At 49.5% G+C, this 22,807-nt stretch overlaps 2 protein-coding genes across 4 annotated transcripts in view; one reads left to right on the top strand and one right to left on the bottom strand.

Moving 5' to 3' along the window:
- USP35 (ubiquitin specific peptidase 35) overlaps window positions 1–6,086 on the bottom strand; it is a 67,037-nt gene extending 60,951 nt beyond the window's left edge. Inside the window, exon 1 of the mRNA XM_039228799.1 lies at window positions 5,890–6,086. The gene's annotated coding sequence lies outside the window, so the exon portion shown is untranslated. The remainder of the gene's footprint in view (window positions 1–5,889) is intronic.
- A 384-nt stretch (window positions 6,087–6,470) lies between these two features.
- KCTD21 (potassium channel tetramerization domain containing 21) lies at window positions 6,471–22,442 on the top strand. Of its 3 annotated transcripts, none has more exons than XM_039228666.1 (2): window positions 6,471–6,507; window positions 19,348–22,442. In XM_039228666.1, exon 2 carries the CDS (start codon window positions 19,378–19,380, stop codon window positions 20,158–20,160), a length of 783 nt encoding a protein of 260 aa, XP_039084597.1. In that variant the 5' UTR covers window positions 6,471–6,507; window positions 19,348–19,377; the 3' UTR covers window positions 20,161–22,442. The 3 variants fall into 3 exon arrangements, with proteins under 3 accessions (XP_039084597.1, XP_039084596.1, XP_039084595.1); XM_039228665.1 differs by having other exon boundaries at window positions 6,478–6,560; XM_039228664.1 differs by lacking the exon at window positions 6,471–6,507 and adding an exon at window positions 7,530–7,614.
- Window positions 22,443–22,807: the final 365 nt, after the last annotated feature.

Below are 22,807 nucleotides of genomic sequence, written 5' to 3'. Positions count from 1 at the left end.
TGCTGATGAGCGACTTTAATCTCACAAAGGCAGGGGCACGTGGGTGGCTCACTCGGTTAAGTGGTTAAGCGTTGGGCTCAGACCATGATACCAGTTTGTGAATTCAAAGCCTGCATGGGGCTCTGTGCTGGCAGCTCAGCCAGCACAGGCCTGGAGCCTCCCGCAGATTCTGTGTCTCCCTCTCTCTGCCCCTCCCCCACTCGTGTTCTCACTCCCTCCCTCTCATAAACACTAAAAATTTTTTTTTAATCTCACAAAGGCATTATCTGCAGCTTCCACCCCTTCCCCTACTCTTCTGCCCTTCTCTCCCCAGGCCTCCCTGATGACCTCATCCACTCTTGGGGCAGGTAGGAGCTGGATATAGAAGCTGTTGTGCAGAACCTTGGCCAAGTCCCATGGGGGGGGAGGGGAGTTGAGAGGGTACACACACACAATCACATCTCCAGGGAGGGAGGGCTTAGGGTCCTAAGGAAGAGCCAACAGAGAGATCCTGGCATACTTTATTCTGCCCCAAATCCACTTTTTGCCGTTTCTCAAGTGCTCGACACCTTTCCAAGACGCCACTTTTTTCTGTATGCTGTGCCTTTTGCCTGAAACCTGTCTCCCAAGACCTCCACCACCACCACACACTCACACAGCCAGCCAAACTCCTATTTTCCTTCAGAGCTTACCTCAAACACCCTGTCTTCAGTTAGAATATCCCTGGACCTCCAGGCCTGAATTCACCCCTCACCCTCCATTCCTGCAGCCACCTGTAGCCTCTTCCTCCATTACAGCTGGGGTCACGTAATTCCCTCCAATAAAGCAGAGCATTTCACGTCTGTGCGGCCCTGGTTCCACAGACTTGCACGCTCAAGGCCCCGCCGCCTCCCCAGCCTGAGCCCACACCAGCCCCTCACCTTGATTCACTGTGTTGTCCCGGACACCACCGGGCCCTTTGCAGATGCTCCTCCCTCCTTGCTTGACTCACCCTGCAGACTTCAGCTCAAACTCACTTCCTCAAGGAAGCCTTCCCTAACCTCTTTGTCTGGGTCGAGCACCCTGTCCTCCTTTATAGCACTTATCATGAACACTTGGTTCAAGTCAGCCTCCTCCACTGTACTCTATAGACTCCTGAGGGCAGGAACCTTGTCAGTTCTGTTCTCTCACTCAGCCCAGTGCCTGATGTATAGTAGGCATTTATTGAAGAAACAAATGCAAAATACAGTGAATTGCTGCTACCTTATTCCTCTGAGCCACAATAGCCTTCCCTTTGCCTTTCTCCTCCCTTTGGGCAGTTTCCTGGAAGCCTTTCTCCCAAGCTGACCCACTTTTCTCCTGCTTCTCATGCCGGTTCACAAAGGTAAAGCTTCTGCCCCTAATATCCAACTTTCAGCTCCTAGAAGACAGTCATTTCTTTACTGCTTCATATAATCCCACTCTAGGCAGGACCTGATACAAGGTTCAGCGTACAGGAGATGTTTAAACTTTTTGGCTTGGTAAAAACTAATCTTGAGAGCTGGAGTTGGTGTGAAGACTAGCCAGACATTTACTAAATGAGGGGCCAGAAACTCCTATTCACAACCACAGATATTGTGGGACCCCGACTCTGTGCCAGGCCCTATGGAGACGCTCCCTTCTCTGTTCTGGCTCTTGACTGAAACCAGGTTTCCATCATGGCATGTGTGACCAAGCAATGGGCCCACTTGTTTAAGTCTCTGTCTCTCGCACCAGGCTGTGAACTCTGCGGAGCAAGGACTAGGGCTTATTTCTCAGTGGCTGGCATCTCTGAGATTACTGGGGGTGAAGCCAGAGTACAGATCAGTGGTCCCCAAACACTGGTTTGTCTGCCTCAGAAGCACCGGGGCACTTAGTACAAATTCAGATGCCCAGGGCCCACTCCAAGCCCCCTGGTATAATGTGTCAAACTCTTTACTCCAAATGAGATTCATCCAGAAATGAAGTCTTCTTACCATCACTGCTCCTTCCTCTCTGAGCCTATTTCCACCCTGCAGGGTTGTTGTTAAAGCAAATATAAAGTCCTCAGCACGGTGCTGGGCACAGAAAAGTGCTCAGAAAGTATCAGTCTCCTTTACTCTAGAAGTAAAGTCCATGTCCTTAGGAACTTCTGATCCCCAGAAGCCTGGGGGTGGAGGCAGACACATTGGTCAAAAGTGCCAGTGCCAGGCATAATCTCCAAAGACCTCTTAAAACTGGTCTCCCTTCATCCCCGGTCCTCTCTTTCCTAGGCAGTGCTTGTGTCCAACCTCCCTTGTACACCATCCTGCAAAACTCTCCCCCTTGCTACTCCAGGGGACGTAATATGCTCTCAGCCCAGGCAGCCAAGAAGAAGCCCTAATTGATGAGATATTGACATCACGTGTGGAGGAAGAGAACCTGAGGGCAGGCAGAAATGGAGTTCTGGAGCTAGGGAAGGTTCTGGAAGTAGAAAAACACTAGGAATGAGGAGTCCTACATTCTAGTGTGACCTTAGGCAAATATTAGTCTTGCAACTCATTATGTGTCCTTGAGCAAATCACATTCACGAGCCTCTTTTCTACAAATGGGGATGAATGATACCAGGTGGAACCACAGGAAAGCAAAGGGTCAGATGTTGGCAATTTCCTATCGTTCTACCTGAAACCTACCACAGAAGATGGTCTGCACCTGGCAGCTGGAAGATCGTCAGTGATGCCATTCTGTGAGGGCTGTGATCTCTGAGGCCAGCCACGCAGCCTCTGTGCAGTCCATGGCCTGGCCACTCCAAGCAAGCCCTGCCCCAACTCCCACACAGGCAGTCTGAGGTCAGCTGTCACCATGGTCACCAACTAAACCCACTCAATATCTTGGGTGCATTCATGCAAAAGGGTTTTAGAGGCTTGGAGCTCACCTGACCTCATCACAGGCCACAGAAGGCAGGCAAGACGAGCCATGATCTCCCTAGGACATGGCTGGGAATGCGGAGGATCGACGAGAGAGGGACACAGCCTTAGCAGGGTGGGATAAGAACCTGCGCTTGGTCTCCCTGGGGGAGGAGGCAGCAGACCGCCAGCACTCCTCAGGGGAGGCTGGATTACCCCTCTAGGCTCTGGACAAGGAGACGGCCTGTCGATGCTGGCTCTGACCCAAGAGACAGCTGCCCCGCACCAAATGCAGCAGCACACAGCAGCCAGTTCCTCCCTCAGAAGAGCCTGCATTAAAAGCACGAGGCCCAGGTTCTCTGCTTCTGAATCACCAGGTGACCTTGGGTGAGTCCCTGTCAGGCTCCTCAGTTTCTTCACTTGCAAAATGATGGCCATTTCAGCCCTGACAGGGAATGGGACAAGGTGTAAAAAAGATGAGGGCTGGGGCCGTCATGAGTCTATTCTCGGGCTATTTTGCACTGAGGGGGGAAACAGACACTGTCCGGGAAGAAGACAAGCAGACACACACTCCGGAACTTGCTGCTTCTACCAGGAATTTTATCCATTAGTCCTCACTGCCAACTTAGCATTTCCATTATCTCCCCCTGAGCTCTAGCAGCACCCAAGATCAGCTTCTCTTTACTTCTTGCCCAGACTGGTGCAGTAGCCTCCTAACTCATCTCCTCATTCCCTGCCTCAATCCATCCTCCAATAGAGGTACGTATTCTGCAGGATAGAGTCCAGGCTTCAAATCTAGCCCAGGCACTACGCATAGTGCCCCCAGCCTTGAGGCAGGTGCCTCTTCATCGCTCTGAGCCTCTGAACCCCAAAATGGGCAATGACCGCCTGACCACCCCTTAGCCTTTCCCCGCCAATGCTGCTGCTCTTCCCCAAGCCCCTGGCTTATACCTCTCATTGCTGGCATGACAGCCTGACAGTCCCAGCAACACCCAGTCTGCTCCAGGGCACACACTAAGCATCACAACCCCTCCCCTGGAAGGCTCAGATCCCTTTATCTGTCCCTCTCGCGTGACCTTCCTCATTTCCACGGTGTATTGACAGGTCTCTGTTCCTGGATGGTGAAGCCTGACTCATCTCCACCACCCCAAAAGCACTGGGTCTGGGTGTGTGTGCACACGTGTACACAATGCCTTGCCCCCACACCCTGGGCCCCAATTCAGGCTTCCTCATCCCTTCCTCGTCTCTCTGACCCACCTACCCTGCTAACATCCTTAGATTAATCTCATTAGATGATAATCTCCATCCTGCCTTGCCCAGAACTCAGGGCCCCCCGGCCCCTTCAGCATAAGATCCAGCTCGACATTCAAGCCCTTTCTGTGATACCTGGCTGGTGGCGGTAAGGGATGGACATGAACTTGACAAACACTGTTTGGTGACACATCTGAAGAATTTTCACAGTGGGCTTTTCCTGCTGGCCGCTTTTTGGTGATGTCTTCTTGCTGGGAAAGGCTTCTCCCTTTTCTCTCCTGGAAAATTCTGACTCATCCTCCAATGCCCAGGTCACATGCCCCCCTCCTCTGGGAAGCCTGTCCTAACACCCCTGCAGTCCAAGTCTCTCTGCTTTTCTCAGCCCTCAGCAGCGCCACTGGATTCTAGGTCTGTCTCCCTCACCAGGCTAGGATCTCCTTTGGAAACAGGTCCAATCCCGTATTCGTGCCCAGCACAAGACCAGGCACAGAGGTGAAGGAGTACTAAGTGCCCAATGATAAACATGTGACAACGAGATGAGATACAACTCAAGATATAACCAGAAAAGCACCTTCCAGAAACTGCCCTCTCATCAGCTGGGTCTGGTCTTTCATATCTAAAACCCTGAGACTCAAACATCAGCCAAGAAGGTCCCTACAGAGGTCACTGGACAGGACCCAGTGAGGCTTTAGCCATTTAAAAATGACTCAAACAACCAAAGCAGAAGAAAAGAAAAACATAAACTGTTTCTGGTTAACCCTCAGGTCAAAGCTCACAGAATCCAATGGAACAGGGGAGGAGGCTTCAGGAAGGTCTCAACTTCTCCCTACCTCAGAGCACAGACAACCCTCCAAGCCCTAACCCAGCACCAAGGAGTAGAGAAACCTATTTCTTCTATCTCTGACCCTCACACCCAGTCTTCCTCCTCTGACTCCCCTGGGTGCCAGAGCTGCCTGGGGAGCACTAAGCTGACCCTCCCAGCACCCTCACCGGCCCTCCATCCAGATCTCTGGACAGCAGCACCTGTCTCTGAATTTTTGTAACTTAATTTCTTCTACCTAAGGCAGCCCTGGAAAGGATCCCCTTGCCCTATTACTGGGAGGCCCTTGTGTGGGCCACCAAACTGTCTCCTAGAAAAAAAGGGGAATAAGAAGGATTTTGCTGGAAAAAGCAACAGCTCTTTTACTGAAGGGAAATGGGAGGAGAGAAAAGAAGGGGGTGGGAGCATATATTCCCTTCTCAGGAACCCACCATAATCACCCATCCCTGCTGGGGCCACCCCTCACATACTCCAGATAGCCATGTCCCTACCCCCACCCCCACCCCAGGCTTTCTAGAAGGGCGGGCACCAGGCTACCACACAAGGAGTCTCATGTCTTGCAAGGGGAGTACGCCGGGGCGAGGATGCTGAGAACAGCAGAAGCCCATTCCAAGCAGTTGCGACCTCTTGCCCGCCCCCCCCCGCAGTGTGTGCCCCATCTTACTCCCCCCCCTCCTTCCAGTTACACCGGTGCACTGACGCCCAGCCCAGGCTGGGGCTGCGGACCCTACGAAAGGCGGTGAGCTTCATGGTTGAGGGGGGAGGGCGGGATCACCTCCAAACACAATTGATGAAAGAGGTTGAAGCCCAGAGAGGGGCAGCTACTCACCCAAGGTCACACAGCGAGGCCCAAGATGCACCTAGACCTCCCTTCTTCCAGCCCCAAACTCTCAGAGCCTTTCGCGCGTGCCCAGGGCTCTCGAACCGCCAGGGTGCGGACACTCCCCACAACCTGCACACACGCCCCGACCTCCTTACCTCTGGGACCCCGGTGGCCCCTGCCTCAGAGCCAGCTCCTGGATGGGGCGCTCAGGCCTGGCAGGACTAGGCTAGGCCAGGCTAGGTCAGGGCGAGTCCTCTGCTCCCCCTGGAGTGGGGACGCCCTTCGCCAGGTCCCGCTCAGCCGGCAGGGATGCTGCTTCAACTGCAAAGTCCAAACTCCCCACCCAGCTCTGTACAAGCTTCTATCCAGCGAGCCCGACTCAGCCGCGCGGGGGCTGGGCTGCGGGGCTGCGGGGCTGCTGGGCTGCGGGACGAAGCGTGGGGAGGGGCGAGGTGCGGGAAACGGGGAGGAGCCGGAGCGGGGGCCACCCTGGGAACCACCACTCAGGCCGCGTCCCCTTTAAGGCCAGCCGGTCTGAGCTCTAGCGGGGGCGAGGCGGGGAGCTGGACGGCTCACTGCAATGCCTCCTGGGAGATGGAGTTTGCGCTAGGCGTGCCGAGCCGCAAAGAGCCCAGGGAGAACTACAAATCCCGGAGCGCAGCGCGCGGGTCCCGGGCCGCCACGCCCCTGGGCTGGGCTCCGGCCCTCCTCCCCCCCCTCGCAAAGCTGCGCTGGCCGCCCGTGGAGGGGAGGCTGCAGAGCGAGGGCAGGAGGTGGGTGCGGTGCGGCGCGGCACAACCGGAGACTCGGGGCGCAGAGACAGCTGGTGAGGGGACGCGGGCCCACCTGGCACCTGCCCTACTATGAGAGGTCGTCTTGCCTATCCTAGCCTCGCCATTCTCATCTGTGCAATGGGGACGGCAACCCCGGAGGTTGCGGGGGAGGGGGCGCTTTTGGGGGAGAGGGGGCGGAGCTGGTGGAAAGAGTCTAGCTGGGTGGGGAAGGTTGGAAAAGCCCGGATTACGAGGGTCGAGACTGTGGGAGGAGTCTGGTGGGTGGGGCAAGGAAGGGCGGAGTCTCTAGGTGAGGACGGGACCTCGAGTGAGATCGGAGGAGCGGGTGGCCAGGGCTGGGGAGTCAGTACTGAGAAAGCCGATAAGGCAGGCCTGGGTTAGACTGGTTGGAATGGGCCAAAAAGCATTGGGGAAAGAAGGGCGGAGACACAGAGATGGAAAGGATCCTTCCCAGCCCTGGAAAGCCCAGGGTCGGCTGCGCGCTGATACGGTTTGGGTACAGTGGTGCCCGAGTGGGCAAACACCCATGAATGCACAGAACAAACACCTTCCTTTCCTTGTGATAGAAATAAAGAGCCCATCCCTTGAACTCAGTGCGTCACACACATGATCTCATTCAACGCTCATACCCTGTAGAGGCGGCACCGTATCTGTTTACAGGTGAGGAATAAGAGGCTTGCCCCAAACCTTGCAGGACTCCTTTCTCCATAGACCCGGCTTTATTTGCTGCACCTCACCGAGGCAGAGGTTTGATCTGGACTGGATGGCAGGGAAGAAACAAACGTTTAGGTGTCCTGCCCTATGCAAGTTGTGTGACAGGACCAGCTTTAGTCTTTCTGAATGCCAACCTGTAAGGCAACCCTCCTATGGGTATTGTGAGGATGAAATGAGACGGATTTCAAAGCCCTCTGTGTATACGTTATAATGGTTGTGAGAAGCAGAAAGACCTCAGGAAGAGAGTGGTTGAAATGGAGTGCTTATGTCTGAGGAAAACCACAAGAGGAAGCCTGAGAGTAAGCTGAGAGGATGAAGGAAAATTCTGGAAGAGGATGGGGGATGGTGGTGGTTGTTGAGAGTTTGCACCAGGTAAGAGAATACTTTGCTGTGCAAATGGGGAGGCTGGGTTGTCAGGTCAACTGGCTTCCCTCCAGCTTGCCTTTCCCTGTCTGTGCCCTAACTGGGCAGCTCACCGCAGGGCACCTGTGTGTCACTTGAGTTTAGAAAGCACCTTTTCCCCCTATAGTGTGGGCTGTGGGGTATTGAGCAGCCTGTGGGCTTCTTACAGATATGAACTGCGCAAAACAGAGCTGAAGAAGATAAAGCTGTTGGGTGTGGGGACGCCAGAAACAGGGAGGTGAAGGGTGGGGCTCCCATATGGTCCCCAGGGCTGTGAGCCAGTCTTTATCTTGGTGGACTGAGTAAGGGGCAGGGGGGAGGGCACGGAATCTCATCCAGTTTACTGGGAGACACATTTCTCACTCTTAAGTACTGTCACCCTTGAAAGTTACCCAGCCATGTTCAATCTATCTCCTACACAGTGGGAACTCCTCCATTTACTTTCAGGCAGGCACCTGGGCTTGGCTTAGATTCTAAACTGAAACGTCAAGAAAGTGTTTTTGAAATAGTAAGTTTTTAAGATTCTGGAGGTGGTGACAAACCTCCTTATTTGTAGATGTCAGTCTGGGATGAAGAAAATGGATCTAAGCAGGGGAAGAAATTTCTTCCTCTTCCCCTACTCTGCCTGCTTCTGGGGGGTACAAAAAGGCAAGATCTCAGCCCCAACAGAGTGGCCAGGCACTGTCTACGGAAGCAAAGCAGGCTTTTGGTAAGGGGTGAAAATAAAATGTTCTGAAGATATAGAGAAGGAAGAAAGGAATTGCATCTGAAAATGGGATTTTCCTTCAGAGTGCAGGCAGAAGGGATGGCAGATAGCAACTTGCAGAGATCAGAGAGGGCCTGGCGTGGATAATAATAGTATCTACTTCATCTATGAAATCAACATGCAGAAGGTGCCTAGCGCAATAATAACTGCTCAATTATTCTTGCCTCTTGTTGCGATTGCCATCTATTCGGAATTGGTCCAGGCCCACACAGCTAGTTAAGTGTCAGAGCCTAGTTCAAACATAGATGTAGGTGATACCAAAGTCCCTCGGAGCCTTTTTGCCCATCCACAACATTCCTGAGGCCCAGAATGGGCCCCACTTTGTGAACATGACAGCAGTTTCTTTCCTGCTGTAGGAAGAAAGGCTCTGGAGGCGGCAGGGGGAAAAAGGCCTGAACAGCCATCTTCTGCCAGCCTCGACCCCAGCTCAGAGACCGGCAGGCCTAGCGCTGTGGTTTCTGTGAGCGGTGGGTCTATGGAGGGAGACCACTCAGGTTTAAATTCTATCCCCTCCACCAGCTGTGAGCTATTTTAGCTTAGCCCTGGTTGGCTCCCTCATCCTCCAAAGCATGGCAACACATGGAGAGGAAAATTACCAAATTATAATGCTCCTTGGTAGTAGTAATAACAAAGTATTTATTGAACCTGGCTGGTTTTGGGGTCGGGCACGCTGGCTGGAATTTTAGATCTATAGTCCCATGAGGGAAGCATTCTTTTCCTCCCTCTTTCAAAATAAAAATATTTTTAGAACTCTCAAGGCTACAGATAAGTTTAAAGAATAGCCTTTCACCTACATGCACCAGTTCATCCTTTGCTGATTTTCCTTTTACACACACAAACACACATACTTTTTTGCTAAACTGTTTTACAAATTACAGTTGTCTTGACACTTGACCCCTAAATTCGTCAGCGTGTATCTCCTAGTTACACAATTCTCCTACATAACCATTATACTAGTGTCATGGTATTATGAAAATTTGAAAAAAGTCAATATTATCTAGTAAACAGCATACTCACATTTCTCCAACTGCCAAAAAATACCTCACATAGTTTTTTTTTGTCAGATGTAGTCAAGATTCATCATCATATTTAGTTATATCTCTTTAAGCAACTAACTCATTTACTCTAGATAGAGCCTCTTCTACCTGTATAAATTTGGTTACTTTATAAATGATTATGCAGGGCTTTGTTTTGTTTTGTTTCCCCCTTTCTGGCAATGTTGTGTACTTCTTATTGCATCCCATCAGGAAGGGTGTGATATCAGGGTCCTACTATCCATGAATGCTAAATTTGATTGCTGGTTAAGGTCATGACTGCCTGATCTCTCCATCGGTGTAATTTTCCCCCATATCATCAGTCTTTGCTGTGATTCTTTGAGACTGTCGAAATTGTGTGTTCCCAGTAACCTTTCACTACATCCAGTGATGATCCTTGCCCGAGTTGCAACATTGAAAGTTGCAAAGTGGTAATTTTCTAACTATGCCATTCTTTTCTATTTATTAGCTGGTATTCTTTGTTATAGAATAATTTTTTGCACTGTTTGTGTGTGTCTTTCTCTCCTATCCTTGTCTTTTTTTGGAGTAACACAGAGTCATGATTTTTTTTTTAATTCAATGTGTTATAACCCGTTATCATCATTAATTTTTTTGGTATTCAAATTATTCCAGATTTGGCCAAGGAGAGTTCCTTCAAGCCAGCTCCTGTGTTTTATTTTGTTTTAATTGAGATATGATTGACGTGTAACATTGTATTAGTTTTAGGTGTACAACATAATGATGTGATATATGTATATATGTGAAATTATTACCACAGTAAGTTTAGTTACCATCCACCAGAACACATAGTTATGAAAATTTTTTTTTTCCTTTGAAGATCTTTGAAGATCTTCTGTGTTGTTTTGACAACATCTCATTAATCTTTAATTGCTTCTTTGCTGTCTGGCAGGAGATGTTCCAGGCTCACCTCGTATTCTTTCTGTCAAAGTCCTGGAGCCGTCAATTTCCCCAGGAACCCTGGTTTCTTGTTGTAAGAGATGACATTTAGAAACCAAGATCTGGAGTCAGGTGTGCTCATTGATGCTGGGTTGCTACTAGTAGGCTCTTTGAGCAGAGCTAAGAAATGATGAATGGATGGAGGACAGATAGAGAAGTCATTATCAATAGATTTATTGTTGTTACAACTGGGCCTCACTGTGTAGAAGGAATAGATTGCATGGCAAGTAGTTTCCTTATGGAAGCTCAGTGGGCAGTAATGTAGGAAATTGAACAGAAAGTCCATGCCTATTCTAAGACTCTATGAGTGTACAGACTGTTGGCTAAAACCTCTGTGGCTGGGTTCAATCTTTTGCTCAAGACCCAGATTAGAGGAGACCCCAGGCTGCCTCCGAAGGACTGTTCTCTGAGCAATGTCCAAGCTCGGAACTTCTTACAGGCCATGACTCAGAAATCAAGAATGCACATGCAGCCCTGGGCCATGGATTCATTCACTGTGCATGGGTGAAATAAAGATAATGTGATCTGTTCTGCCAGGGTCCCAGAGTTGTTGTAAGGATCAATATATATTTTTTTGTTTAACTGCTGATCAGTCTTTTCAGTACATGTATTACAAATTTCCTTCTCCTTTTTATTGTTTTAATACCACAGCTTGTAATGCCATTGCTTTTTAATCCTGTGTAATTAGGTACTAGTAGTTACTAGTTATCTTAACCAGCACTTAAGGTGATTACTCTTTTTCAAATATTCTTTCAAGTTGTCACTCATCAATTTTTCCAAAGTAAGATCTTAATCTTTTTTTTTTTTAATCCTTTGAAAAAATACTATTGGGATTCGGACTAGGACAGCATAACAACTGTAGTTAATTTTAGAACAAGTTTAAGATATTTCATCTCTTTCAGTAGCATTACGATTCTCTATTCAAATCCTCTTTATGCTCCTTAACAAAATATTATGTCTTGTATTACTGGAAGGGACACAGGCTTAGGAGAAAGACCTCATTTGGAATTCTAGCTCTGCTGCCTCTAGCTGTGCGGTCTTCAGCAGCTATCTTCACTACTCTGGGCATCAGTTGTATAACCCTAAAAGTTGGGACAACACTTGTACCTACCTCAGAGCAGCAGTGTGGTGTTTTAATGAAACAAGATATAGGAAAGTGCCTCACATAGCATAAGGCATGTCCACCGTTCTCAGGAAACGTTGAGTCTCTACACCCTGGTCTTTATGGAGGTCAGAATCAAGTTGAGGCACCTGGTAGGAGATAGGAGGGGCACAAGTGACGGAGTCCCTCCAACGGCCTTTGTTTACAACCCAGACTTTGCAGTTAGACAGGCCTAGACTTCAATCCTGGCTCTGCCGCTGTTTGGGGCAAGTTCCCTACCTCTTAGAGCCCGAGGTTCTCATTTGTAAAGTGCAGATAATACTTTTCTTGAAGGGGTGTTACAGGGCTTAAATGAGCTCATATGTGTAACACAGCTAGCAGGTATGGTACACAGCAGGTACTCAGTGAGCATTAGCTGTGTCCTGCATGAGGACAGCAGGGACACGTGGGTGCCTGGACCGCGTTTTAAAGCAGGACTCTAGAGCAGTGTCTCGGCTGCACTTCCTCACAGGACATCTGCTCTCAAAGACTTCTATTTTCTGTGACACAGAAAGGTACAGGTTGCAGCCAGGTCATTTCCAGGCCCCAGACTGGAATTGTCCTTTACTTGGTACCAGGCTGGGTCTCAAGGCCCCCTCTCATTTGGGCCACAGACCCATTCTGGAGAGGAGAGAACTCCAGCAGCAACTCCCACGGCCCCCTGGCCTCCCCTCCCCAACTCAGTCAGGCAGTCTGGGGATCCACCTACCATGATTTCCTGGTTGATGGTTTGATACCAGACCTTTTCTCAAACAGAAAAATAGGGCTGATCTCTTTCTTGGTTTTTTAGTCGAGAGGCAGTCTTGGAAAGCCTCCTGCTGAAGAAAAACAATTTGTTCAGAAATGGTGGTGGGATTTCTTTTATCTCCCTTCTGGTCCTGTGTGAGTTCTCATTCATCCTTTCTAACCTGGCTTTGAAAAGCCTGGGTTTTTGTGTTTTGTGGCTTTGTCATTAGACATCATCAGCTGCTGCTGAAATAGAAGGGCTTGGGCTTCTCAGTGGACTTGTCTTGTGTCAGCCATGTAGGCGCTCTGGGCCGTCCTTGGGTCCTGTCCCCACTCCATCGATGGGAGCGGCAGAGCCTGAGGCTGGCCGTGGACCCACCACCCGAGGACACTGTCCCTCTGGTCTGGATGGAGAATAGGGAATGTGCATCTCTCACTCACATTGAGACCCTGTGGTAGGAAGGAGGAATGATCACAGGTGTTCGACCCACAAAGAACTAGATTCAGATCCCAGCTCCTCCACTGACTCCTACATTTTCTGAGCCTCAGTTTCCTCATCTGTAAAGTGGAGATGAGAACAGTCTGTCTCACAGGGTGCTTATGAAGACATCGCATGAGGAAATGAGAGAATGCATGTGCGGCATTTAGCACAATAGTATCATTTTCTGTACTTTTCTATATGTTTTTATTGCAAATAAATAAAATGCTACTGAGTGTTACGGGAAGCTCCTCACATGGTGAGAGCAAGAGGTGTGCGTTAGGGAAGTGGCAACCGTCTTGCCAAGCAGGCTACAGAGCGGTGTTTTAAAGGCTGTTTCAGAGATTCCCAAACTTGTTTGAAGCTCTTACAGCCTTGTGTTGCTCTTACAGCTCTGCAGCCTGGGTGGGCTGAGAACGGGCTCTCCGCCAGCAGGCTGTTGTGTCCCGAGCAGTCACCGGTCTTTCCGAGCCCCCTTTCCTATCTGCCGAAAGAGTGAGAATGATGCCTACTTTGTAGGATCCGTCCAAGAATTTAAAAGGCTGACGAGTGTAAAGGCCTTGGATGTAGTAAAACGCCCAGTAAATGTTCATCCGTTCCCTGTCTCCATCCCTCCCCGCCGCCCACACCCCCATCCCCGCGTCACTAGCACCCACTGTACCCTAGGCAGTGCCTGTGCTCTCAGGAAGATCACAGCCTAGACAGTGGTTTTCACAAACGTTTTTTGTCACAGTCCACAGTATGAAGACATACTTTAGATCACCATCCAGCTCATGCACAAATGCACACAACTGAAACAAAAGTTTCCCAATAATATGTGTAGCTGGTCACAACCCACAATATTGATTTCATGACACGATCCCAATCTTGATTCTTTTTCCAGTTTAGGAAGTCATAATTTACATACAGTGAAACTCACCCTCTTGAGGTCCACTGTTAACATGAATTTTCAGAACTTTTATAACAAGTCATTTGACTACCACCACATCTAGACATAGGCTATTCCCATCACTCCAAGATATCCCCCTTACCTCTTTACAGCCAATCTTTTCCCCAGTCCAGGCCCTAGCAATCATTGGTCTCATTTCTGTCTCTATAGTTTTACCTTTTTTAGAATGCTACATAAATAGGATTACATACCACATAACCTTTTGAGGATAGGTTTTTTTTTTATTTTTTGTACAAGTAGATTTTTTTTATTTTTTTAATGTTTTATTTATTTTTGAGAGAGAGAGAGACCATGAGCAGGGGAGGGTCGGAGAGAGAGGGAGACACAGAATCCAAAGACAGGCTCCAGGCTCTGGGCTAGCTGTCAGCACAGGGCCCGACTCAGGACTCAAACCCGTGAACCGTGAGATCATGAGCTGAGCCAAAGTCGGACACTCACCCTACTGAGCCACCCAGGTGCCCCTGAGATTGGCTTCTTAACGTAAAGCTTTTGAGATTCTTCTGTTGCGGTGTATGTCAGTAGCTAGTCCCTTGTATTCATGAGTCATACTCTGTTATATGGTTGTGTGACAATGTGTTTACCATTTACATTTTAGTTGTTTCCAGGTTTGAGCAATTAGGAATACAGATGCTATAATTATTCAGGTACAGGTGTTTGCACAGACATATGTCCTCATTTCTCATGATGAGGAGTGGGATTGATGGGTCATGTGGAAACTGAATGCCAAACTGCCTTCCAGTGTTGTACCATTTTGCATTCTCACCAGCAGTGCAGGAGATTTTCACTGCTCTGTGTAGTCAGCAGCATTCAGTATGGTCAGATTTTTTTTTAATGTATTTATTTTGAGAGACAGAGAGCATGGGGGAGGGGCAGAGAGGCAGGGAGAGAATCCCAAGCAGGCTCCGCACTGTCAGCACAGAGTCCAGTGTGAGGCTCAAACTCACAAACCATGGAGATCATGCCCTGGGCAGAAATCAGGAGTCGGGTACTTAAACGATGGAGCCACCCAGGTGCCCTGCTTTGGTCAGATTTTTTATTGGAGCCATTTTAATAGGTAAGCAGTGGTATACCTATTTGTGGTTTTAAGTTTCATGTCTTTCATGACTACTGCTACTGAGCATTTTTTTCAAGCAGTTACTTGCCATCAATATGTCTTCTTTGGTGAAGTGTGTGTTCAGACCATCTGCCCATTTTTTCATTGGGTTGTCTGTTTTCTGGGTTTTGAGAGTTCTTTCTATATTCTTGTTAACAACCTTTTATCAGATCTATGTTTTGTAAATACTTTCTGCCAGCATGTCTTATTTTCCTTTTCTCAACACTGTCTTTTGAAGAGTTTTTCATTTGGTGAAATCCATTGTGTCAATTTTTTTTTACGGTTTGTGCCTTTTGGGTCCCATGCAAGAAATCTTTGCCTAACCCAAAGTCACAAAAGTTTTCTCCCAGAAGTTTTAGTTTTCAAAAGATTTTACCTATAGGTCTATGATCTGCTTGGAGTTAATTTTTCCTACGTGGTATGAGATATGGGTCGAGGTTCTTTTTCTGCATGTGGATGTCCAGTGATCTACACCTTGGAAGAGGGCCATGTGCAAAGCAGTTCATAACATAATGGAGTGGTGGGCACAGCCAGGTGGGCTCTACAAAGGACTAGGAAGCCCCAAGAGGAGAACTGTTAACCTAGTGGAGATCTGGGGATGGCTTTACAGAGGCGGTGGTTCATAGGTGGGGCCTTCAAGTTTGACTGCAGAGAAGGTGGAGAGGGTGGTGTAGGGAAAGCAAAGGCCCGCGAGTGACAGCATGAGGATGTGTGCAGTGCCATCTGGAGTGGCAGAGCATGGAGTAGGGGAGGGGCTGGAGGTGAGCTTGGAAGAGCAAGGTGGTCTGGGCCAGCAGCAGTGCTCCAGTGGAGAGGAAGAAGGCAAGGAGCCAAATAAGGATGTAAAGAGAGCAGAAGTGAAGCCAGAGCTCTGGGAGTGGCTTCAAGGAATGCGTTCAAGGAGACAGACTGAGAAAAATTTTAGGGATGAGGACTCAGAGCTGCCTCCCAGATCTTGGGCTCAGGCAGTTGGGTGGCTGAGAAGAGTTCACTGTGGGTTTGGGGGAAGAGGAATTCTGTGTCAGGCGTTCTGGTACCCGTGGAACATCAAGGTGGAGGTGCCCCGGAGACCACTGAGTATACACAGGGGACCCTAGCTCAGCGACGAGGGCTCATCCCCACCTGACCACAGACCCTTCATCACACAAAGCTTCTCAGTACCCTCCCCCTGCCTCCCCCCTGAGGTGCCAGCTCCTGTCCTCATGTGTCCTTGTGCCATTTACATTGAGGCCTGTACCCCTGTGATGGTGGACACACTGGCACTGCCACTAGAAAATGGGGGCTTGGAGGGCTGAGCTCTGTGACTTGTGGGCATGGGAAACATACCACAGAGAGCACCGTAGACTGAGGGAGGTGCAGGAAACCTAACTTCTAACCAGCCTCCACTCCAAATGTCTATGCAGCTCTCTCCCCGATGATGACAGAGAGTCACACAGCTCGGGGACAGAGGTGGGAAGGTGCTCTTGCTACTTTTGCAAGCAGAGAACTAGTTTGGATACCCACCCAAGAGGCCCTAGGTACACCAGGTGTGTCCTGTGGCTCCTGTCTCCCCCCCCCCCGCACCCCCCCCAGCACTGAGCTCTTCAGCACTAATGTACAGAGGAGATACAGGGTCTGCAACCCACAGAACCATCAGCAAAGACAGCCCAACCTCTCCGACACCTGAGCCTGCTCTTTCCATGAGCTACTGGATAGAGCCTGGGCCTTAAGTCAAGGAGATGGGGGGGGGGGCACCTGGGTGGCTCAGTCGGTTAAGCTTCTGACTTTGGCTCAGGTCATGATCTCATAGTTCGTGGGTTCGAGCCCTGCATCGGGCTCTGTGCTGACAGCTAGCTCAGATCTTGGAGCCTGATTCAGATTCTGTGTCTCCCTCTCTCTCTATGACCCTCCCCTGCTCATGCTGTCTCTCTCTCTCAGAAATAAATAAAAACATTAAAAAAAAAGAGATGGGGCACCAAAGCATCTGACTTTGGCTCAGGTAGTGATCTCACAGTTTGTGAGTTCCAGCCACACATGAGGCTCTCTGCTGTCAGCACAGAGCCTACTTTGGATCCTCTGTCCCCCCCCCCTCTCTCCCCCTCCCTCACGCTCTCTCTCTCTGAAATAAACATTTTTAAAAATTTTTTTTAAAGAAATCAAGGAGAGAGACTGAAAACTAACATATGCAAATTACTACCTAGTAAGAAAGGAAGATTCTGGAATGAGGAAAGGGTGTCACTGGCTCCTGGGTCCGTCTCCTGCCCGGGCTCTCTGCAGAGAGAATTGACCAGTCTCAGCCCTGAAGCCAGAGCAGCTCCCTGCAGTCTCCACACAGCAGCCGCCCCTTCCTCAGCCCTGGCCCCACCCCTTCAGCTGGACCTCCCCGCTGTCTTGCAGCCCATCTGCTCCAGGCTTCTGCTGCCGGTTTTGTAACTTCACCATGGCTCGTTTCTCTTCAGACACTCCAGATGGTTAATGCCTTTCTGCAGTATCAAAGTGTCTTCCCCATTAGATGAGGAAGGAATCATGAGGTGACCCCCTAGATGGTAGAATGGGGCAGCTGAGTCTCCTCCTCCACCTTGTGGCACAAGTCTCGAGCCTCTGGAGTAAGGCGGTCTTGGTGCAGCTAGCCTCCTCAGAAGGTAGGCATGGTAAGGGTAGGAAGTGCTCTGGCCTTCTCACCACCCTTGCTGGGTGACTTTGGGGAGGTTTTCCCATGTGGACAGTAAGCATGCCAGAATTCATTCCTGACCTACTCCCACAGCTCTTGGCCCATCTCCCTGGTCACAGCACCCTCACTGCCCCTTGTCTTGGTCTTCTGCCAGCCTTTTCTTTTTGAGGGCAGCCAATTCTCTGTGGCCCTCACACCCAGCATCAGGGAAGGATTGCTTAATCTGTTTCACAGGTGGGATCTTGGAAAAGTATGTTGGAAGCTAAGAGGGTACATCCCCTCCTTTCTAGAACCTTAAAGAGAAGTTAGACCCCACGACTTCAGGTTGAAGGTGGGGCACCTGGTGGCTCAGTCAGTTAAGCGTCGGACTTCGGCTTAGATCATGGTCTTGCGGTTCATGGGTTCAAGCCCCATGTCGGGCTCTGTGCTGACAGCCAGTTCAGAGCCTGAAACCTGTTTCAAATTCTGTGTCTCCGTCTCTGACCCTCCCCTGCTCACGTTGACTCTCTCTCTCTCTCTCTCAGAAATAAAATTTAAAAAAAAAAATTAAAGAAAAAAAAGACTTCAGGTTGAAGGAGACTCACCAGCCTTAGACACTAGAGGCTGTAAGATCGGAGGGAGAGGAGCCTTGTTAAGGAGCGGGTAGAGAACGGGTGAAGGGTGCTCTGCGCATAGTCCCACATTTGCACTAAAACTCACATTTTTCAGAGGTGGCTGGGGTGCCATCATGATGGGAAAGGGCAGGCCACCAGGAGCCAAGAGCATCTTCATGGCAAGGCTAGTTGTTACAGGAGGATGAGAGTCCAAGAAAGGGTGTCAGAGTCCAGAGGGCTGAGTGGCCCCTTGTAAGCCTTGGAGATTGTTGGAAATGGCAGTAATCATAGCTATTCATTGTAAATTCCTTGAGACAGAACAATGATGAGAAGACATCATTGGTACAGCAGCAGGAATGTGGGCTTGGAGAACTAAATCTCAGAGCATTGGCTAGGTACTTAGAAGGTACCAGTATTTGGTTAGTAAGCATTTACGTATTTTTTGCTCTCACATAAAGGAACCTGGGTTTGAAACCTGGCATGGCCCTTCACCTCTCTGAGCATGGGAAATGAATCCCGAAAGTGTTTTTCATCTGCACGATAGGGATGGATGGTGGTATTATCTAAGTCAAAAGATATATGACCATTATGTAAACAAATGTGTGTAAGAGCAGGTAATAGAGCATTTAGTCCAAGCACATTTTCTTTCCTATTCCTTAGAACAGTGGTTCCGTGTCTTAACTGAACATTTAGAATCACCAAGGGTGCTTTTAAAAAAATACCAATGCCTGGGGTATTAAAGACCAATTACAATAATCTCTGGAGAGTAGAACCCAGGCTTTGTTTTTTCTTTTTTTTTTTTTAACTCCCTAGTGAACCTGCTATGCTTAGATAATGTGGCAATTATCAACCATCCATTTGTTCATCGAACATTCATTCATTTTGACCTCTAGGACTGTAGGCTTGATCTACAATAAGGAGTTGAGAACTGTACGTACATTGATGTTATGGTCTGAATGCTTGTGTCCCCCAGGTTTCTGTGTTGAATTCCTAATCTCCACTGTAATGAATGTAGGACCTTTGGGAGTCTGCATCTAGGCTATGAGAACAGAGCCCTCATGAACAGGATTAGTGCCTTTAAAAGAGACTTCAGAGAGCTCCCTTGCCCCTTCTGTTACACCAGGACACAGTAGGAAGACGACCCTTACCAGACACCAAATCTGCCTACACCTTGATCTTGGACTTACTTCCCAGCCTCCAGAACTGTGAGAGATAAATGCTTAAGCCACCCGGTCTATGGTATTCTTTTATAAACCCCTCAACAGACTAAGACACCAGATATGGTTGGGTAATTTCTCACTTTTCTCCCTCTCTAGGACTACTTTCCAGCACCCCAGCCTCCTGCCATGTCTGACCCCATCACACTGAACGTCGGGGGGAAGCTCTATACGACCTCACTGGCAACCTTGACCAGCTTCCCCGACTCCATGCTGGGCGCCATGTTCAGTGGGAAGATGCCCACCAAGAGGGACAGCCAAGGCAACTGCTTCATTGACCGTGATGGCAAAGTGTTCCGCTACATCCTCAACTTCCTGAGGACCTCCCACTTGGACTTGCCTGAGGACTTCCAGGAGATGGGCCTGCTCCGAAGGGAGGCTGACTTCTACCAGGTGCAGCCCCTGATTGAGGCACTGCAGGAGAAGGAGGTGGAGCTCTCCAAGGCTGAGAAGAATGCCATGCTCAACATCACCCTGAACCAGCGTGTGCAGACAGTCCACTTCACCGTGCGGGAGGCCCCTCAGATCTATAGCCTCTCTTCCTCCAGTATGGAGGTCTTCAATGCCAACATCTTCAGTACCTCTTGCCTCTTCCTCAAGCTCCTTGGCTCCAAGCTCTTCTATTGCTCCAATGGTAATCTCTCCTCCATCACCACCCACTTGCAGGACCCCAACCACCTGACTCTGGACTGGGTGGCCAATGTGGAGGGCCTGCCAGAGGAGGAGTACACCAAACAGAACCTCAAGAGGCTCTGGGTGGTGCCAGCCAACAAGCAAATCAACAGCTTCCAGGTCTTCGTGGAGGAGGTGCTGAAAATTGCTCTGAGTGATGGCTTCTGCATCGATTCTTCTCACCCACATGCTGTGGATTTTATGAACAATAAGATTATTCGATTAATACGGTATAGGTAAAAGGACCCCAGCAACACTAGAGGGGGGGCTCCAAAGAAGCTCCATGTCAGCCAAGGTCCTGGAGAGTGTCTCACCAGTGGCGTGAGGCAGGGCACTATACTAATACGTATTAATCGCTTAGCAGGACTTGATTCCCCCCACAGTGCAGTCTACCTATAGGAATCCATGTGTCCTCTCAACGGAGCTCCCTTTTTCTTTGCCACTTTTGAGCTACAGATGGGCATTTTGTCATAAGTGAAATGTCTGCCAATGTGTCCTAAAGGAGGCCACAGGAGGGCTTTCTGGCTACAAAGGAACGGCAAGTTTTCCACAGTCTGCAGCTCCCTCTGTACCACTAGGTAGTGACTCACTTAGCCATCTGTGAAAGGAGCCAGCCCCTGGTGGAGGGGAAGGGGTGAAAATAAGAGGCTCCCTTCAGTTTCCCAGAACGTAAAGTAACCAGGGATTCCCACCCTGCCTGCTCCTCTGTCCCTAGGACGCAGCCGGGACCTTAGCCTTGTTTGCCCAGGGGCAGCCATGTTTGGCTGGCTTGGAAATGCAGTAGGATTTCAGAGCTGCATTTTGGGCCCCCACTGTGGTGCGAAGAGTGGAGCTGTGGCATGGCCTAGAGGAGTAGGCGTCCAGGCAGTGTTCAGAAGCTGGGGATATCCCTCTGGACTGGGCCAAATGTAAACATTCGGGGATTTCTCACTTCACAAGTGAGCCACTGTCCCTGCGAAGATTTTAAAGTACCTGGAGCCAGTGCAACGAAAGGTGTTTCATAACGTGGACTGTTACGTGAACCTGTAATCCTCTCCCCAAGAATTTGAAGTATCATTGAAAGAGATCATTTTAAACAAATAATATGATGGACTCTCAGGGTTGGAAAATAATTTAGTGGTTGCTTAGCCCACCCTGGCCACCAGCATGCCCCAACCTATTTGGGGCTAAGCGCCTCTCCCCAGCACCTTCAAGTGATCACATCCCTGTTCGCATACTTCCAGCAACAGGAAGCTCATCAATCCCAAGCCAGCCCCCGCCATGGTTGGCCAGTGCTAGCTATCAGAAAGCCCTTCCTTATATTGAACCAAAATCTGTTCTTCCCCTCCCATTTTCTAGTCTTGGATCCAGACCTTCCTTGTCACCCAAATATGCATTTACTCTTTCAGAATAGTCACCTTAAAAGGCCACTTATTCTGAAAATATTACTCGGAATTAGGATTCCCCCTGGGATTTGTCCAGAACCAAGGTTAGCCCCCTTCCCATCCCTTGTAAGTCAGTCCCATTTTGTGATGGCTTCGCTTTGTTTTGTGACCCCTGTTTCACCCACCTCCTCACCATCTGTGGCTCCACATAGCTTCTGACCACCTCCTGTTGGAGGACAAAGATTTGTTGCTCCAAGGAAGTGTTGCCAGAGGAAGGAGACCGGGATCTGGCAGGGCGGATTGCATCAAGGAGCCCCAGAGTCACCATAACACTGCTCTCAGAGTAAGTGTCCAGGCCCTAGGACGTTGCTCAGAAAGACGTGGCCTTCCACTGTGGTACTATTTCTAGTCATAACCAACTTGTGGACCTCCCTGGGATAAGGTCCAAGGCAAGACACCCCAAGCCACCACTTCCGAGGGGGTGATGAACAGTGCAGGCCTCAAAACTGCCCATTATATGATTCATCCCTGAAGTATGGCCAGGGAAGTCCCAGAACCTTCCCCATTGGGCAGGGCCCTTGGACAAAACCAGGGAAGCCTAGTGACACAGGCACCCACAAGAGATGGGCTGAGGAAGGGGCTTCCTATAGTTACATCCTGGGAGCAGGGAGCTTGTCTACTGGGCCGTGGGTAAGGCTGTACCCGTTAGGTAATAAAGGCCTTTTCCCCCTACAGTGGGACCCAGGAGTCTCCAACGGCTGTCCTAGGCGACCAGGCCAGTGGTACTCGGGAAGATCACTTAGGAGAACCCAGGTTAGAACAGACACAGCAGAAGCTGTGACCACAACAAAACAGTTTAAGGAAGAAATCTTGTAAATCACCACTGCCCTTTTCCTTCTCCATAAAAAGTAACTTTCGCCATCTTCTCGGTGCTTCTTAATTCACACGGCTTGACGTTAGAGAAAGTAAAGGACTTGTGAAGCCACTAATGTGCTGTGTGACTTTGTGCAAGTCACTCACCTCACTGAGCCACCTCCATTTCTTCATCTGTGAAATGGGCATAACATAATACATAACCCTACCTACCTCACAGGGCTGTTGTGAGGATCAAATGAAATAATGTATGTGAGAATACAATATAAATGATAATTGGTGTTACTATTTTGTGTCTGCTTATAAGGGGGAAAAAATACGCTGGCCTTGGAGTCAGGCTGACCTGAATTTGAATCCTGGGTCCATCACTTGCTGTGGAACCCCGGACCAGTCACGGGGCCACTCTGTTTCCTCATGAGATAACAACCCCACCTCCTGGTGTTATGTGACTTAAATGAGCTGGTGGCTGTGAAAATTCCTAGCGAGGCCCAGCATACAGGAACTCGGTAGATACTTGCTCTTTCGGGGAGTAATAATGGTGGGCTGCCATGCAGGGAGCACCTTGAGAGGACAATCTGGCAAGCCCATCTGGAGCATCTGGTGTGTGGGCCCTGAGAATGGAAACAGCCACAAGTAAGTTCAATCTGCAA

This window comes from Hyaena hyaena, unplaced genomic scaffold (genome assembly GCF_003009895.1).
Source record: "Hyaena hyaena isolate Hyena2069 unplaced genomic scaffold, ASM300989v1 scaffold_34, whole genome shotgun sequence".
NCBI classification, from domain to species: Eukaryota; Metazoa; Chordata; class Mammalia; order Carnivora; family Hyaenidae; genus Hyaena; species Hyaena hyaena.
This window is presented reverse-complemented; position numbering and strand designations above follow the sequence as displayed.

Coding starts and splice junctions, on each gene's coding strand:
- KCTD21 (XM_039228664.1), top strand. CDS start 7,555: ATGAAGGAAAATTCTGGAAGAGGATGGGGGATGGTGGTGGTTGTTGAG. Junction 7,615..19,347: donor TTGTTGAGAGTTTGCACCAG/GTAAGAGAATAC, acceptor CTCCCTCTCTAG/GACTACTTTCCAGCACCCCA.